Source organism: Mya arenaria, chromosome 10, assembly GCF_026914265.1.
Source record: "Mya arenaria isolate MELC-2E11 chromosome 10, ASM2691426v1".
NCBI lineage: Eukaryota > Metazoa > Mollusca > Bivalvia > Myida > Myidae > Mya > Mya arenaria.
The window spans coordinates 53691006-53711246 of record NC_069131.1 but is presented as its reverse complement, the minus strand read 5'-3'; the positions used below and the strand labels follow the sequence as shown (position 1 = coordinate 53711246).

Sequence of the window (20241 nt, the reverse complement as noted above, 5' to 3'; positions counted from 1 at the left end):
TCAGATACACATTTGTATGTCGTTTTAAGGCAGTCATCACGCACACTGCATGCTGAAAGTGATTAAACAAATATTTTAGTAAAGAACCAACAAAAATGTGATAAGCTTTTCTTTCTGATTATGCAAAAATGACTTAGAAAATGACGAGGAAATGCAGTTTTGAGCAATTTGTTACAGAATATTAGTAAGTGTCTATCCTATGTTCAGGTGTAACATAAAACGAGAGCAACTCCAAAATCTTCAGTATTGTTCGGAACTTTTTACAGGACTCGTAACGCTTCTGATTATGCTATATTCCCAGACTTGGCCTTTTCAATTAAACGGTATATGTACCCAGCTATCATCAATCTAAATTTCATTAAACTAACATATATTCCCACTCTGTCTATTTTTGTTTTCAACCATATATATGTTGAATAAAATATATTTAAATCAACGTAAAATGCCAAATTTCATTGTACTTCATATAACAAATGCAGGTGTTGCGCACATATTCATAGATTTCAGTGACCTTATATCACATGTGCAGGTGTTACGCACATATTTACAGATTTCAGTGACCACATATCAAATGTGCAGGTGTTACGCACATATTTACAGATTTCAGTGACCACATATCAAATGTGCAGGTGTTACGCACATATTATTAGATTTCAATGACCTCATATCACATGTGCAGGTGTTACGCACATATTTAGATATTTCAGTGATCTCATATCACATGTGCAGGTGTTACCTACATCTTTATAAATTTCAGTGACCTCATATCACATGTGCAGGTGTTACAAACATTTTATAGATTTCAGTAACCTCATATAAAAAATGTGCAGGTCTAACGTACAATTAACTTTATTTCAGTGTACCTCATGTCAAATGTGCAGGTGTTAAGTGCATTTTCCATTGTATCTATTATCAAAAATGCAGATGTTACGTACAACCTGACACTCAAAGCTATAGAAAATGTGGGCACTGCATTTCCCAAGCTGAACCTCAAACTGAAACTAAAGACTATAGCGAATGCAGGCACTAGATTTTCCATATTGAATCTCAAACTGACATTAAATGCTATAGCGAATGTGAGCTCTGCATTTCCCAAACTGAATCTCTAATTGACACTCAAGACTAGAGCGAATGTAGGCCCTGCATTTCCCAAACTGAATATCAAACTGACATTCAATGCTATAGCGAATATGTGCACTGCATTTCCCAAACTGAGTCTCAAACTGACACTCAATGCTGGCGAATGTGGGACACTCAAGACCATAGCGAATGTTGGCTCTGCATTTCCCAAATTGAATCTTAAACTGACACTCAAGGCTATAGTGAATGTGTGCCCTGTATATCCTATACTAAATCTCCAACTGGAACTCGAGGCTATAGCGAATGTGAGCCCTGCATTTCCCAAACTGAATCTCAAACTGACACTCACGGCTATAGCGAATGTGAGTCCTGCATTTCCCAAACTGAATATCAAACTGACACTCAATACTATAGCGAATGTTGGCCCTGCATTTCCAAAACTGAATCTCAAACTGACACTCAAGGCTATAGCAAATGTGAGCCCTGCATTTCCCAAACTGAATCTCAAACTGACATTCAATACTATTGCGAATGTGAGCCCTGCATTTCCCAAACTGAATCTCAAACTGACACTCAAGGCTATAGCGAATGTGAGCTCTGCATTTCCAAAACTGAATCTCAAACTGACACTCAATACTATAGCGAATGTTGGCCCTGCATTTCCCAAACTGAATCTCAAACTGACACTCAATACTATAGTGAATGTGGGCCCTGCATTTCCAAAACTGAATCTCAAACTGACACTCAATACTATAGCGAATGTTGGCCCTGCATTTCCAAAACTGAATCTCAAACTGACACTCAAGGCTATAGCGAATGTTGGCCCTGCATTTCCAAAACTGAATCTCAAACTGACACTCAAGGCTATAGCGAATGTTGGCCCTGCATTTCCAAAACTGAATCTCAAACTGACACTCAATACCATAGCGAATGATGGCCCTGCATTTCCCAAACTGAATCTCAATCTGACACTCAATACTATAGCGAATGTTGGCCCTGCATTTCCAAAACTAAATCTCAAACTGACCCTCAAGGCTATAGCGAATGTGAGCCCTGCATTTCCCAAACTGAATCTCAAACTGACATTCAATACTATTGCGAATGTGAGCCCTGCATTTCCCAAACTGAATCTCAAACTGACACTCAAGGCTATAGCGAATGTGAGCTCTGCATTTCCAAAACTGAATCTCAAACTGACACTCAATACTATAGTGAATGTGGGCCCTGCATTTCCAAAACTGAATCTCAAACTGACACTCAATTCTATAGCGAATGTTGGCCCTGCATTTCCAAAACTGAATCTCAAACTGACCCTCAAGACTATAGTGAATGTGGGCCCTGCATTTCCAAAACTGAATCTCAATCTGACACTCAATACTATAGCGAATGTTGGCCCTGCATTTCCAAAACTGAATCTCAAACTGACACTCAAGGCTATAGCGAATGTGAGCCCTGCATTTCCAAAACTGAATCTCAAACTGACACTCAATACTATAGCGAATGTGAGCCCTGCATTTCCCAAACTGAATCTCAAACTGACACTCAATACTATAGCGAATGTGAGCCCTGCATTTCCCAAACTGAATCTCAAACTGACACTCAAGGCTATAGTGAATGTGAGCTCTGCATTTCCCAAACTGAATCTCAATCTGATACTCAAGGCTTTAGCGAATGTGAGCTCTGCATTTCCCAAACTGAATCTCAATCTGATACTCAAGGCTATAGTGAATGTGAGCTCTGCATTTCCCAAACTGAATCTCAATCTGATACTCAAGGCTGTAGCGAATGTGAGCCCTGCATTTCCCAAACTGAATCTCAAACTGACACTCAAGGCTATAATGAATGTGAGCTCTGCATTTCCCAAACTGAATCTCAAACTGACACTCAAGACTATAGCGAATGTAGGCCCTGCAGTTCCCAAACTGAATCTCAATCTGATACTCAAGGCTATAGCGAATGTGAGCCCTGCATTTCCCAAACTGAATCTCAAACTGACACTCAATACTATAGCGAATGTGAGCGCTGCATTTCCCAAACTAAATCTCAAACTGACAATCAATGCTATAGCGAATGTTTGCTCTGCATTTCCCAAACTGAATCTCAGACTGACATTCAATGCAATAGCGAATGTGAGCTCTGCATTTCCAAAACTGAATCTCAAACTGACATTCAATGCTATAGCGAATGTGAGCTCTGCATTTCCCAAACTGAATCTCAAACTGACACTCATGACAATAGCGAATGTGGGCCCTGCATTTCCCAAACTGAATCTCAAACTGACACTCAATACTATAGCGAATGTGAGCCCTGCATTTCCCAAACTGAATCTCAAACTGACACTCAATGCTATAGCGAATGTGAGCCCTGCATTTCCCAAACTGAATCTCAAACTGACACTCAAGACTATAGCGAATGTGAGCCCTGCATTTCCCAAACTGAATCTCAAACTGACACTCAATGCTATAGCGAATGTGAGCCCTGCATTTCCAAAACTGAATCTCAAACTGACACTCAATGCTATAGCGAATGTGAGCCCTGCATTTCCCAAACTGAATCTCTAATTGACACTCAAGACTAGAGCGAATGTAGGCCCTGCATTTCCCAAACTGAATATCAAACTGACATTCAATGCTATAGCGAATATGGGCACTGCATTTCCCAAACTGAATCTCAAACTGACACTCAATGCTATAGCGAATGTGAGCCCTGCATTTCCCAAACCGAATCTCAAACTGACACTCAAGACTATAGCGAATGTGAGCCCTGCATTTCCCAAACTGAATCTTAAACTGACACTCAAGACAATAGCGAATGTGGGCCCTGCATTTCCCAAACTGAATCTCAAACTGACACTCAAGACAATAGCGAATGTGAGCGCTGCATTTCCCAAACTGAATCTCAAACTGACACTCAATACTATAGCGAATGTGAGCGCTGTATTTCCAAAGCTAAATCTCAAACTGACATTCAATGCTATAGCGAATGTTTGCTCTGCACTCCCCAAACTGAATCTCAGACTGACATTCAATGCAATAGCGAATGCGAGCTCTGCATTTCCCAAACTGAATCTCAAACTGACATTCAATGCTATAGCGAATATGAGCTCTGCATTTCCCAAACTGAATCTCAAACTGACACTCAATACTATAGCGAATGTGGGCCCTGCATTTCCCAAACTGAATCTCAAACTGACACTCAAGACAATAGCGAATGTGGGCCCTGCATTTCCCAAACTGAATCTCAAACTGACACTCAATACTATAGCGAATGTGAGCCCTGCATTTCCCAAACTGAATCTCAAACTGACACTCAATACTATAGCGAATGTGAGCCCTGCATTTCCCAAACTGAATCTCAAACTGACACTCAATACTATAGCGAATATGAGCCCTGCATTTCCCAAACTGAATCTCAAACTGACACTCAATACTATAGCGAATGTGAGCCCTGCATTTCCCAAACTGAATCTCAAACTGACGCTCAAGGCTATAGCGAATGTGGGCCCTGCATTTCCCAAACTGAATCTCAAACTGACACCCAAGGCTTTAGCGAATGTGAGACACTCAAGACTGTAACGAAAGTGAGCCCTGCAGTTCCCAAACTGAATCTCAATCTGACACTCAAGACCTTAACGAATGTGGGCCCTGCATTTCCCAAACTGAATCTCAAACTGACGCTCAAGACAATAGCGAATGTGGGCCCTGAATCTCAAGCTGAATCTCAAACTGACGCTCAAGACAATAGCGAATGTGGGCCCTGAATCTCAAGCTGAATCTCAAACTGACGCTCAAGACTATAGCGAATGTGGGACACTCAAGACTAAAGCGAATGTGGGATCTGAAACTGCCATCATATCACTCAGGGCAATTGGTTCACTGTTCTTGTGTTGGAGACTCTTAGTAACCAAATTTCACCTGAGTGCAAACACAGTCGTGGTGAGTGATCTCTTATCATGCATTGTTATGTAAAATTAGGTCGTGAAGTAATATTTGGAAGCACAGATGGTGTTTTGATCATGCGGGATGGTCTCACTATCTTAAAATGTCAAAGTTCAAAAATGTTGAGCAGTCCCAATTGCTTACTTATAAAACTACAGAATATTATCAGTTTGGATCAAAATTAGGAACAAAATAATATGTTATTGTAGCAAATTACTTTTCTTTTAAATTGCCAAGATCAGCACCAAAAGTAGTAATGATGCGCAAATATCAATCAGAAACTGTTATTATTCATAATATAAGTTGGTGTATTTTCTATTCCAGTAAATAAATGATCGCAAAACAGGTAATCAATGTTCCCCTTTAAATGAACTGTACATAATGATATTTCTTTATAAATCAGCAATAGCAATGAATTCCCGGCAAACCCTGGTAGCACTAGACCTATAACTGCAATCTCCTACGCAGTGATCTCCCCTGGCGCACAGAATATATATCTGCCACCATGAGCTAGTATAGCTGGATTTAAGCCAAATAAATTTCTTTTCTATATTTTTTTTTTTTTATTTTATTTATTTATTTACTTATTGATTTATGTACTTTTTGATTTATGAGTTTTTTTATCTATTTATATATATATTTATATATATATATATATATATATATATATATTTTTTTTTTATTTATTTATTTTTTTTTTTTGGGGGGGGGTAGGATTTATTAAATTTCAATCATTCAAGGAAGGTGCACTGAGGTTAAAATACAAAAACTAATATTTAAGAATAACGATAATTTACATCTTTGCAGTTATGATATTTTAAGTACCTTTGGTCACGTGATTTTCATGGTGGCAATGATAACTGTACTTGTAAGGGAAGCAACTTTTCGTTGAGTGTGCTATAATTGCATTTGATTGTCAACTGGGATGACCTTATGATCGTATGCAATCGCATGAGAGCTCATTTCAAACCTCGGATTGCACTTACTTAGGCAAATGGTCTTCGAGTATCGCTGTGCTCATTTGCAATAAACATTTTAATAGTTCGTATATAATTGTGCAACATAATGAAGGTTATCGAACAAAGAACGGCGCTAGTCTGACATGATATTTAGTGATTGCGCCTATTTTTGCAGGTTATCTTTAGACAAGCGTGCGATTTATTTAAGATTTCTGACAATTACTAAGGTCAAAAGCCGGAACAAAAAGGAACAGAAACTATTCAAGACCGTAAAATACGTTTTTACGACAAACATGTAATATTTTAAGACCAATTAAAGACAACATAATCCAATTAACGAAGTTTCCTGTTATTAAATAAAACTTGTATGAAAGCATTCAATAAATGTCGAAAACCTTTTAACGATTACAAAAAAGAGTCAAATATTGCCAGCGATCACACGTGATAAAGCTGCACTCTCACAGATATACTATTTTTACAACTTGTTTATTATTTTCTTGGAAAGAGCAAATTTTGGCGTGAATATTTGAAAACCAATGATATAAGACTGCTGACAAAAAATCAGATCATAGATTTTCATATTCATATTTTCGTTCGAAAATTAACGTTTTATGGCTAAAACCGTTACTAACGGTTTAAGAAAAAAGCGAAAAAACATCAATTATTTAACTTAAATATAAAAATCTGCGATACATTTTTTTGTCAAGAGTCTTAAATAACTGGTTTCCATGGATTTTCGCTCATATTGGCTCGTTCCAAGACAGAAAATGAAAAAGTTGTCAAAATGATCAATCTGTGAGAGTGCAGCTTTAACGATAATCAAAGATTGTCTAAGATTGCCAGCGATCACCCGTGACTTGTCGAAAGACTTAACGATTACCAAATATTTCAATTACCAGTCGCAGTCAGGGGCGTAGCCAGCCCTCTATTTATTTGGATAAAAAACTGTGCTATAAGGGGGATTGGGGGCATGCCCCCCACGGAAAACTTTGATAACCATGGTGCAATCTAGTGCATTATTGACGTTCTGAGGTGCTTTATTTAATACTGGGAAATGTACAGTTTTAGGATCATGTAGTCAAGTACGCATACTGCAACTTTGGCTGATTTCTTTGTCAACAGCATGTGGATTCAGCCGTGTACTCGCGTAAAGGCAGCTACGCGCCTGGCAGTAAATCTTACTCTGTCCTAAGTGATCGTAAGGGTTTTAAATGTTCCCGACTAGCATAAAGTGGAAATTCGTCTTACTTAGGTTGTCAGCAGCGCAAGTGCACAGTCCGCCATTCATAGTGACCCCTAGCTCCTGGCTGTGTTCACAGATCACGTGGTACCCGGCATTACATATAGTCGTCGCACGTGTCTCACAGTCAGTGTTGGTCGTACAGTTATCAGCCCACGCGTACCCTGTAAACGAAATTAATTAAAGCTGCACTCTCACAGATTGACCATTTTGATTTTATTTTTTTTAAAAATGTCTTGGAATGAAGCGTTATTATCTGGAAATCAGTGGTATAAGTTTGCAGACAAAATATCAGATCGCAGTTTTAAATATTAGCGTTCGAAAATTGTTTTTTTTTAATGGAATAGGGCTTTAAGGATTACAACCGATTAAGAAAAATGAGTGTATCGGCATAAAATATCAATGTTCGAACGTCAACATGAAAAACTTCGATCTGCTCTTTTTTAGCAGTCAAATTATTACCTGTTTAGTTAAAAGAAATCCATTTTAGCTCAAATTGTTCATAAGTACATATATTTATATCGGTTATTTTCCATATTTATAGGTTTCGGAGCTGAATAGTTTGTGATTTCAAAAACAGGCTGAACATGCTGAATCTTATTGGTCTACTTTTCGTTATATTTATGGAATACATAGATAATTATTTAGTAGTCTGGCCATTTTAACGATGGGAAATGGCCGCTAACACATAAATTCGAACTAAAAATGCATTTACATTGACAAAACATGCAGGTTGACTAAGTCCCAATTTCCAAATATCCTGAAAATGTAAAAGGTGTACACTGAATAAATATTTGACATTAGTTAAGGTTTTTCCAAGAGTTACATTACTGCGGTGTAATTTATATAATGCAGTAATTGTTCGAATAATTATCATAATATATCCAACCTGCAATCAACAACAACACACACGCTGAAAGTTTCATTTTGATCCTTTCTTGAGCTGGTCACTTAATCGACTGACCTTTGGCTATCTCAGACCTGAATTATATCTGACCAGCATTAAGTCACGTCAGTAACCGACTTTGGCTAATATATTGACTTATATGAATAAGTGCTACAACATTTAGAGCCGTCCATATTAAAGGGACTAGACACCAGATGATACATTCGCAAGAAATTTGCCAAAAAACGTTTACGAAAGGTGATGGACAAGACACATTCGATTTAAAGTGACACTTTTATTCAAAATCAATAAATACACATGTATAACAAATATAATTTTGAGTGATAAAACGTCTGTAGCGCATCATGGAAACCTTGTCTGGTGGCAATATTTAGAACGCGAGTTAATTATTTCTCGCTTCAAATGTCACCAGAAAACAGTTTTCACGCAACTTTTAAGAAATAATGCTTCACTCTTCTTAGAACTATTTAAAGACCGATCAGACCATTTACATATTCGGAATCACTGCGCGAATATCCTTGACAACCACGAATTATTGCATATTCATACGCAATTATTTTTACTAAGCACAAAAGAGTTCCGGCAAAAAAAAAACATTTTTACTTAATTTTGTTTAACTGAGGTGGGAGAAAAAGCATCTACCATAGCCGCTCGTGTAAGATAGGTTCATCCCGACCCTCGCGCAGGGTGTTTTGTGGAAACTCGGTAAACCTCATTTCCGCAAAACACCCTACGCTCGGGTCGGAATGAACCTATCTTACACTCTCGGCCATGGAAGATACTTATATTCTCACCCATACAAATAATTCTTACACAAAATATGAGTACACAGATATTGCAAACCAAACGTTATCAAACATCAAAATGTAATCGAAAAGTAGTATAATTCATGATCTTTTTTCCAAATTTCAAATTAGGTCCAAATGATCTACACTGTTTTACAGATTGCATTTATTGTATGAAATAAATGATAAAATAGTAGATTAGCCGTTTTATATACACTCTCTAAAAATGAAGAGTTCTAATCAAACCGAGGCTTCGGTAAATAATATTCTACAGAGTTACCTGCCATAACAAGTAGAGATCTATTCGTAGGGGAAGTGACGCTGCGTGGAGTAAGGAGTAATAGCTATCGTTCATACACATGGAATATATCACAAGCGAGTTTGCCAAGTTTATTGGTACACTTAGCACATACAAACATGTGATATAAGGTTATACAATAGTATACTAATAACTACAATAACCAGGCTGTGGGTTGTTACTATCAGAGGGAAAATGTGGGAAAGTGGCTACACATTCATCAAAAGGAAAACACATGCTTTTATGATTACCTAACAGTGTTATGTGTTTGAAATGCCGGGTGGGTTTTTAAAATGATTCATTATAATAGCTTTAAATTTGCCTAATTGACGAAGTGTTTGTTCATTGTTTTCATTCATAAGAGATTCGAAACTTAGACAATTTGTGTTTCTGTAGCGAACGCCATGATATGTTCCTAAAATTCAAATTATGAAAGATAGCAAATTTACAGTGTGACCTATTTTGACCACATATGCAATTAAGCTTGATAATGTAGACTATATACAGCAACAATCACAGACTTATTTTCTCCATATCATAGCGTCTGTGCATTTTTAACGTTCAAACGCAGTTTAGCGATATGATTGGCGAGCATAGAAGGGTCAGCTGCAATGGTCAAACTTTTAATGTACTATGTGCCTCAGTATAATCACCACTTCGAAACTGTAAAGCCAAAAACAAGTTCTTTATTCTACACTCTCATCTCAAAAAATAGGGTCGATAGGTAGGCATACTTTTTTACTATTTTTTTTTTGGAATATGGAAACCTCGCTACTGCAAACAAAGTGTAGGGTCGGGAGAGTTCCCCACTTGCTTGGTCCCAATATCACGAAAATATTCAAGTAAAATCTCAATATCAATCTCAACTCATTTTACCTCATAGCATCAAAAGTGTTTTAAATCATTTCAGTTTTTGCACTTTTTAAAAGCGCATTCTGTCATCGAATATGTCGATTGACGCCTTTGGTCAAGATCCCAATTCATTTTTTAGCAATTACTCTAGTATACTTTTTGCTCTAGAATTAGATTTCTTTTAAAAATTGTCAAACCCTTTTTATCATTACATTCTATGGGGACAAAGTTTTCAAAAAGTATTAAAACATGCAAGATTTTGAGTCAAATAATGCTTTTATGTAGTGAACTTAGTTGTGAGCTTAAATTAAGATACGACTTGAGTATTTTTGTGATATTGGGACGTTGAGCCATATCAGAGAAGCACCTTAAGTTGAAAATTGTACTTTACCCTATTTTCAACATTTTCCTTTATTGTTTTATTTCACTGGTAGTTAGTGTTATGCTTAGTGTGTATTCTGCAATTAAAATATTGAAACTTAAGATTCTGAGCGTGAAAACTCCATTTCAAATAAAAAAAAAACAATCAAGAAATATAACAATTCCAAAATTAACACTTAAGTTAAAATATGGTATAATGTTCTAAAGATGCTTTTGTAATACAGACCCAGAACTCAGGGGCGATTCCAGGAATCAACGTTAGAGGGGGCGTAGCTTATGGGCGCAACCTTTTGACATGCACCCTCCCTCTGAACCGAAAGTGTATGGCATCAACTGTTTGCATATGGATTGGGGGTTAAGCAATCAAGAAAATTTAACAATTTGTAGTTGGAAATGATGCATTATGGGCGTAATTTATTATTTTTTTATCTCCTATATTGACATAAAAAGTAAACTTTGACGATTTGAGAGGGGGCACGCGCCGGATGCGCCCCCCCCCTCTAAATCCGCTAGTGGAACTGAGCTATCTCTCTTATGAATACAGTATCATTATTGCCTAAAATTAACTTATATAAAAAGCGTAGAAAACAGTCATTTACGAGCACTATAAGGCTTCAAATCACAATTCCAGTCTATAAATGTGTCATTTCAACAAAAATGTATTGACTTATTTTCCTATTAGTTTTTATGGAAAATAAATCCAAATTCTTAACATATTAATACAGGGCGAGGAAGCACGTGACTTAAATGTTTCTTACATGGCTCACCACGGGTCACAACTGATGTAAACAAACAAGTAATATCAAACAGTGTGTGTATACCACGTGATAAATTACGTCATAAATGCTACGTCGGAAGGCAATATTTTGCTTCGAATGAAGACTTAAAACAAGAATAACTTCACTATTTCTTCACCATTTGCGATGAAACATAGCGCAGTCTACGCCGCTTAAGGAGATCCGCCTTCATTCTTTTACCAGAGTTTGATTGAGAGTTTAGTTTCTTCAAACACTTCGACAAACCTTTTCACAATACGGCCGTCTGACGGAGCACTGTCAAAACATTGTTTAGGAAACAGGTTTGTCGAAGTGTTTGATTAAACTATTTACCTTATCAAACTTCGGTAATAAAACGAAGGCGGGGCTCTGTAAGCGGCATGGACTGCCCTTTATTTTATTTAAAATGGTGTAGTAAAAGAAAAGTTATCTCTGATTTAAGTCTTCATTTTAAGCAAAATATTGCCTTCCGACGTAGCATATATGACGTCATTTATCACGTAGTATACACACACTGTCATATGATCAGTGAGATACTTTTATTAGGAAAGTGACTTAAGTAAGACAATGACTACTTTTAAAAGATGCTTTATGAAAATCAGCCGGTGGTCACCAAGCTGGACAAGTGAGTTTCTCCGGGTACTCCATTATAGAACAAGACCACTCTCGGGAAACGACGTGCCAACAAGAGTGACTTATTATAAATTGATATAACTGTGTGTACAACCGTTGTAAAATACATAAAGTTAAAGACGTTCATTATATAATTGCTAGATTTTCTTGAAACCCACCCCCTCTTTCTTTTGCCGCATCGTAAGGTTTATTGACTCAAAAATGTTGAAGTAGGGGCTTTATTTGCGTATCGGTCCGGTACTGTCCGGGAACGGCGATTATTCAAACCTACGGTGTCGATGTATTACATTAATATGTACAAAATGAGAATTGTTACCATCGTGTTCGTAGTTCGTCTAGAAACACATGTATATGGTCCTTTATTCAAAAAGAAAGATATGAACACATATTCAACGTTGAAGCAGTCGTGTCAGAAAAAAAAAATTAACGTCACCACCCGCCCCCAATTTAAATAAAATTTGCTTGTGAAAACCTAGCAATTGTTTCATATTGGCCTTAACGTAATGAAATGATAATCACCTTAAAATGTTCAGGCCCCGATTTCTCGAAACTTCTTAAGCTTAACAGGCTTAGTAGCTTATTTCAATTAGGCCAAAAAAAAAATAATTGTTTGTTTAGGGTAACCTTCCCAAAATTTCTAGGTAGGGTAGGTAGGGATTTTTTTTTATTTAAAAAAAAAAAAAAATTCAAAATCTGTCGTAAGTTCAGAGTGTTTTCTTGCACATGACAGTCTTTCCTACATTACTGTCCTTGCCTGACTTTGTTTTATCATATAAACAATTATTCTGATTAAAATCTGCATTTATCCGCCCTTCGTAACTGTCTATTCGCTAACGAATATTTGTTTTGCTCAGAAACGGAAAAACATAGTTAGAGTCGGCGCATTTTTATAGGTAGGGCCGGGTTACCCGAAACGGACATATATTTTTTTAGGCCTTAGCCAAAAAACATACTTAAACTGGATTTTAATAAATGAAAAATGTTTTTTTGTGATAATCATAAAGATTATTTCTATCTTAAGTGTAAAAACTCTTAAAGAAGTTAATATTACTGAAAACCAAAAATAATGAGATTAGCTTAATAATAGATTTGGTATAACACCATTGTTCGAAGACCCAAAATCCCGGGATGTTCCCCATCTTTACAGTTCATAAAGGGCTGTTAAATTCACATTTTTCCGGCCTTATCTCCAGGTCTTCAATTAGTATGCCAAATTTTAAAACGACTATTTTTATCTAGACACGAAATGAGTTCGTTGGTGTTACATATGGACATTTCGTGTCTTCAAAGGTCGCACAAATGCGAAACTAAGGCAAATTTGCTGTTGTTTGATTCAATTATGGACGTTTTGTACAATTGAAAAATTAAATAACAGTCATGCCCGAAAGTAGCTGAAAGCGAAAAGATGTCTGTTCGTCTATTTTCCTATCTTTGCACATGGATTTAGTATTGTAACTATATGTATGGAATTATCTACGCTCAACTAATATACTATTTAGACTTTACGAGCCTATGAACGCATTTCACTTTATGTACAGTGCACACATTCTGACAGATGTATCAGGGTGTGTAATCACGTGACTTTAAAGGGGTTCTCACATAGGTCACCACGGAGGATTGCAGCATTATAATACCATCTGGGGATGTATAATACAAGCTAGTCTAAATTATTTCATACGTTGTAGAAGCAGAAAATAGCGTAGTCTTTTATAGGCTAAGAAATATTTTCTTATCTTTTCTTTGAAAAAAAATAATAATTTAGAAATTAAAGTCACTTATTAGTTTGTTTACATCGGTTGTGGCCCGTGGTGACCTATGTGAGAACCCCTTTGGGGTCACGTGATTCCTCACCCTGTATATGCTTAAGAAGAAACCATGTTCAGGAAAGAGTGAAGAAGTGGACTAATGTCTATTCATAAAAATCAATTGAAACTACACGGACAAGCCTGGCCATATGTTCCCATTGTAATGCACCAGTCAATTGTAACGGTCCGGAAAATAGCCGAGACTTTGACATTCGGTCCAGCGCCAACCCCGGGTAAAATCCCCGCCCTGCCGAACTGATGGTTAAACCCCGGCCAAATGCCCCGCACCCCAGAGACTCTATAGAAGGCCCAATCTCCGCTAAATTTGACGCAAGGACAAAACCACCGCGGTCACCCGGCCCTGCGGGGCCACCTGGAAAATAAAAACACGGCCCTTTTCTCCGGCTATCCCCGGTATACCACCGGACCTGCGGGGCCGTGGTTACAATTGACTGGTGCATAACAGGCTTAAGTAACGTATTTCATGTTGCCAAATGTCTTACGTAAAGAAACACTTGTATTTAAAATCAACAAATAACAGACATACATTTTGAATGAAACATTGAACTACTCACTAAATAATAAATAATACATTGATGGAAAATATTCATTACTGGTAACAAGATTTTAAACGTTTATTAAATAGCTGAAAACGCACAAATATTAAATGACTGGTGAGTGCTAAAATATTTACAGTGACCAACTATCGTCTCATAAGGTAGAACTACCGTGTTTTCTGCACCTTTTTCAACTTAAACAGGCTATCCTTAATAAGAACCATTGTATTCGATATGTATTCAACATTATTTTCGGTAAATTAAAACAACTGTATTAACTGTAATACATCGTATTTGGGAGAAAGAGTGCATCTTTAATATTACAAATAAGTTCATCGTTATTATCACAAAGATAATATCAAAGTCCTAAACTTTTTAATAATTAAAATATAACAAAATTATACCAAAAACAAAATATTGTGAGCCTCGCTTCATCGTGTTTTAGAGATTTCAGATGATTCCAGTAATTGGGGCTTGTTGCATAAACTTTACCATCATATGTATAGGGCAAATTACGCCAATTCGGAAGCCTTATTTATCAAAATTGAGACCATGATTTTCTTTGAAAAGCTGTTGTATCAATACTTCTAGACAAACTGTAATATCAAATTAAGCCCTCTTATAAGCTGCTGGTTTTTTTTTATATAAAATAGAGCTGGGATTTCATGGAACTACTTGAAATGAGAAAGTAGTCACCCGGAAACCGAATCACCAAATCTTGCGCCAAAAAAATGGCAGCCTCTATGGAAGTAGACAGTGAGTCTCTTTGACTGAAATTTACTTTCTTGTAAGAAACGTTACGTTTTTACTAACCTGTATTAAATGAACTTGTTTCAACCTGTTTGGCTATTAATAGTTTTTGGGTCGTGAAGGGCTTGAAATGGGAGTACATGTATTTATAATGTTAATTTGATGCTGTTATTATGTAATATATGGGAATTTCATTTTGTGGTCTGTAATCTATAAGCATAACGTCAGGATCCTGAGCAGATGCTTTTTCATGGCGCCGAAATCGCTTTTTTGTTTAGTTAACAGCTCTTTTGGTCGACCAAAAACACCATACAAGAGACACAACGCCACAAGTCAAAAAACATTTTACAATTATTAAAATACCGTCATTGATAAGTGTTGGGGTAACCACCCCGGCTAAGCAAGAACTTAAGGGCCCGTATATACTTATGTATTGAGAATGTGTTTGACACTCAAATACAACAACATGATTTTTTTTTAAATATGATAAAAAGATAAATATTATCTCTCCATATTGAAAAATATTTTTTTTTATAAACATGCACTTCATACTATTTATTATACAAGCATTACATAGTGCATATAATTATTTATAAAAAAAATCACATTTTTGGTATTATAATTTTTAGTTTGGAATTATAAGATCTTTTTGATTTTTTTATAAAAAATGATTGAGTTTGAAAAACCGGTGCCAGTGTATTTGAATCGTAATTTAATTCAAATCAGGGTTGATACAGCTTGTCAAAACTGCTCAATTCGTGTATTTGAAACGTGTTGACATTGTTTCCTAATTTGAACAAACTTACAAATAGAACACGCCATAAGTTTAACATGCACAGATAACACGCCTATTTAAAGACTAGTGATCAGTCGATTCCAGTTCAACTGAATCTGTGAAACAGACAATACACCATTATGAAGCTGTTTGTGATTGTACTGTTGTGCTCAGTGGCAGGTACTGTTTGTTTTTTGAAAATATTAGCTCATTCTAACTAAGGTATATCTCACTTTCATGTACAAAATATTTAAGAATGGGACAAAAAAGCTTCGTTTTTTTCAAAATTCTAATATACAAGGATGAATAGTTCAGTCTTTCTTCTTGTGTGAGTCCTAAAATATTTGTGTGTGTGTGTGTGTGCGTGTGTGTGTGTGTGTGTGTGTGTGTGTGTGTGTGCGTACATTTTCCAGTAAATGCTTTACTGCGTGCGTACACGTGTGCGTGTGTGCGGTCATGTGTGCGTGCGTGATAACATATTTGCGTTCGTGCGTACAAGTGTACCTGCGGTCATGTATGCGTGCGTTATTACATGTTTGCGTACAGGTGTGCGTTCGTGCGTACATGTGTGTGTGCGTCATGTTTGTTGGCGCTATATTGTTACCTAGTGCACAGTGGCTTGATGACAAATGCTCATTAAAGTCACAACAAATAATTTCAGCTAGCCAAATTTATATTTTATACATATGATACTTGAACATGTATATTATCAATATAATACATTGCCTTAAACATAAAATGAGATTTGACAAAATTCAAAAATACCCTATACTGTAATATGTTTCAGGTAACCGGGTATACGATGTGTATATACATGTATTACAGTATAGGGTATTTTTGAATTTTGTCAAATCTCATTGTATTATTTTGATGATATACATGTTCAAGCATGTATAAAATATAATTTTGACTAGTTGAAATTATTTAGTTTGACTTTAATGAGCCTTTGTCATCAGGCCACTGTTATCTAGTGCGCTATATCAACTAAACGATATATCTATTTCCAGCGTGTGTATATGGGGAAAACTGTACAGTGAACGCCGAATGCATCAACGATCATTTTACATGCGGCGTAAATTATCACAAGATATGTGAACACAAGCACGAGGTTGGGGTTACAACAGGAGGCGGACTTTGCACGTGCGCTGTCAACAATATAGGTAAAATGCATAATGTTATTCTAAATTACATATTATTGAAGAAATGAGGATTTCGGTGATCTTCAACAATTTCTTGTGCGAATACCGCCTTGTGCCGTATTTTACAGTGATTCAGATTATGTTAATACACGACCTCTAAACGCCAGCTCCACCACTTTACGGTGGTGCAAAGAAAAAGAGCTGTGCCCTATGTTTACATGAAAAAAAACGTGAGTATGATTTATATTTTATTTGATAATTTCATTTAACGGACATATTTCAAAAATCGGAGAATGTGGTACCGTGTAAGAACACTTCTACTGTAGGCTGGTTACTATTTCGTTTCAATATTGTGCAAACTGTGGTACCAGGAGCTTTTTTCCCGAATCAGACTTGTGCATATTTTGAGATCTGATTGCTTAGCAAGTACATTTCGGTACTTACACACCCCGTAAGAACATTCTCATGCATTCAAACATAACTGTTATGTATAGTACCTATGCCGGAACACAACAAAACTGATAAGCACTTCTTAAAAAGGAAAAATGCACAAATTTATAAAAGTGGTGGCGCTGTTGCCCTAGTGGTGGCGCTATCGACTATGTTTTGCGCTTGAATTAATATAAAAGTAAACGCTTTCGGAATGAATACAACAGTTGCTATGTTTATCATTCATTGAACATTATGCTGGTTATGCATACTGCTTGCGGAAACAAAACTCTACGCGAATTACCCAAACCTTACTGAAAACTATTTCGAAAACAAATTGCTAGGTGCTGTTAATTTTACAATATAACTATAATTATCTATCATGTATGTCCGGTTATGAGAGAGGTATTCTTGCATACCGGACGTGTGTTTCCAGTCATTTGACCAGTACCACATTCTCCGATTTTCGAAATATGTCAATTAAATTATCAAATAAAATATAAATCATACTCGTTTGTTCATGTAAACATAGGGCACAGCTCCACCAAGGAAGTGTCGACAGCTCTTTTTCTTTGCACCACCGTAAAGTGGCGGAGCTGGCGTTTAGAGGCCGTGGTGTCTGCAGCCACGTCGTTGTTGCCTCGTATCAACTTGTTGTTTCGTTTTCAGCATGCACAGACAAGGATGTGTGTGTCGCTGCTCCCGAGCTATCATCTTGCCCTATGGATCGAAGGCACTGTTATGACGGCAAATGCATTTGCACCAGACGAGAATTTAATTAAATCCGTATTCTTGTTCAGTTGACAATAAATATTGGAAGAAATATGGATGGATAAGTTGATCTCATTCAGTCTAAATATCACAAAGGTTCTTACGGGTAACCGTTGTACAAATTAACCTTTAATTTCATTGGTAGTTATCAGGGGCGATTCATTGATTTGACGTTAGAAAAGTCGTAACTTTCAACGGCGTAACATTTTGACTTGCTGCCCTACCTGAACCGAAATTGGCAGGGGTACTCCCGCGCCAAACTTTTAACAACTTCTTGTCCGAAATGGTGCAGTTTGGGCGTATTTCATTACGCCTGTTCTCCTTTATTGAAATAAAAGGTAAACTTGGACGATTTTTAGTGGGTGGATGTAATGGTCCCTGATATACTCTGCATGATCTGATAAGCTCCGCCTACAAACTAGCAGTCAGCGAATAACATTTAGCATTTTATTCATGTATTTCAAGAATCATGGTCAGTTGTTGTTAAACTGTTGTACAGAATAAACCTATTATACACATCCCATTTCGGGTCTGACTTACCCCTTTACATACACAAGGGTCTATTACTTTATGTTCTTATTATACATAACACAGAACATTACAATGGGGGCCGGGCGCTGCCGGGTCCCCCCTCCCGGTCTGGATCAGCTGATTATGTTTATTTTGATGCCCGGTGACTCCATATTATTTTGGTTCAATTATCAATTGCAAGGGTATTGCTTACACTAGCGGATTCAGAGGGCGTGGGGGCGCACCCGGCACGCGCCCCCTCTAAAATTGTCCAAGTTTACTTTATAATTCAATATGGGAGGTAAAAACGTAATAATACACCCTAAAAATGCACCATTTCCGACTACAAATGGTGAACATTTTCTTCAGGGAGTAACTCCAACCCCGTCCCCCCCATGCAAACGGTTTATGCCATATCATGTGACTTTCGAAATTGAGGGAGGGCGCATGTCAAAAGGTTACGCCCCTAAGTCACGCCCCCTCTAACGTCAATAGCTGGAGCCGTCCCTGGCTTACAGATAGCGTATCCTTTAAGGTTAAAATAGCGTGTTTGTAATACTTTTATCAGTATAATACTTGCATATTCTTCCTTTACCTATTAAAGCTGCACTCTCACAGATTTACCGTTTTTACAACTTTTTTTTTATTTTTTGTCTTGGAAAGAGCAAAAATCTGCAAACCAATAATAAAGAATTGCTGACAAAAGATCAGATCACAGATTTTCATATGCATAAAACATTAAGTTTTAAACTTAAATATAAAAATCAGCGATCTATTTTTGTCAGCAGTCTTATATAACTGGTTTCCATGCATATTCGCAAAAATCGACTCGTTCGAAGACAAAAAAAACAGAAAGACAAAGTTGTCAAAACGTTCAATCTGTGAGAGTGCAGCTTTAAACCTTTTCAAATCATACCAAAATACCATATGGACTCACCATAAGTAAGATAATAGCTGAGACTCAGAAAAGAAAGTTCTAAAATCAGGGCGAGAAATCACGTGACTTAAAGGGGTTTTCATATGGGTCGCCACGGGTCAAAACCGTGTCAACAAACAATGAAATGACGTTCATTTGTAAATAACTTTTTTGACAGAAAAGATATGAAAATATTTATAATTCTTTAAAATACTATGCTACATTCTGCATCTACACGTATGAAATATTTTAGATTTGCTTGTATTTTAATTGTGCAATCCTTGGCCAAATTTTCAGCATTGTGCTATAGTTCTACAAACTTCCGTCAAGTTGAAAATTTGGCCATGAACACATGCCCGTGAGAACCCCTATATGTCACGTGATTCCTAAGCCTGAAAATGTCATAAAATATCTTGACTGCAGCTATTTTTGACAGAAAAAGTGTGTATGTAATTGTTAAATATGGTGTTTGCGACGCATTTGACTAGTTTCACCATTAATATTATTCTAATAAAAAAATAACCTTCTCCGTGGCCTAGTGGTTAAGGCGTCCGCCTACGGGGCGGGAGGTCGTGGGTTCGATCTCTGGCCGTGTCATACCGAAAGACATTAAAAGTTGGTACAAATAGCACCCTTGCCTGGCGATTGGCAATGAAAGGGTGGTGCTTGGAAAAATGGTGTACTCAGTACTTGTTTAACCCAGGAAAAGTGTACCCCGTGTATCGCTGTTTTACACCGAG

The 20241-nt window shown here is 36.9% G+C and overlaps 1 protein-coding gene across 1 annotated transcript; it reads left to right on the top strand.

The window, feature by feature from the left end:
- The first annotated feature begins 15807 nt into the window (after positions 1-15807).
- LOC128205242 (uncharacterized) lies at positions 15808-18131 on the top strand. Its single transcript, XM_052906750.1, has 3 exons — positions 15808-15916; positions 16744-16896; positions 17974-18131. Exons 1-3 carry the CDS (start codon positions 15877-15879, stop codon positions 18084-18086), a joined length of 306 nt encoding a protein of 101 aa, XP_052762710.1. The 5' UTR covers positions 15808-15876; the 3' UTR covers positions 18087-18131.
- Positions 18132-20241: the final 2110 nt, after the last annotated feature.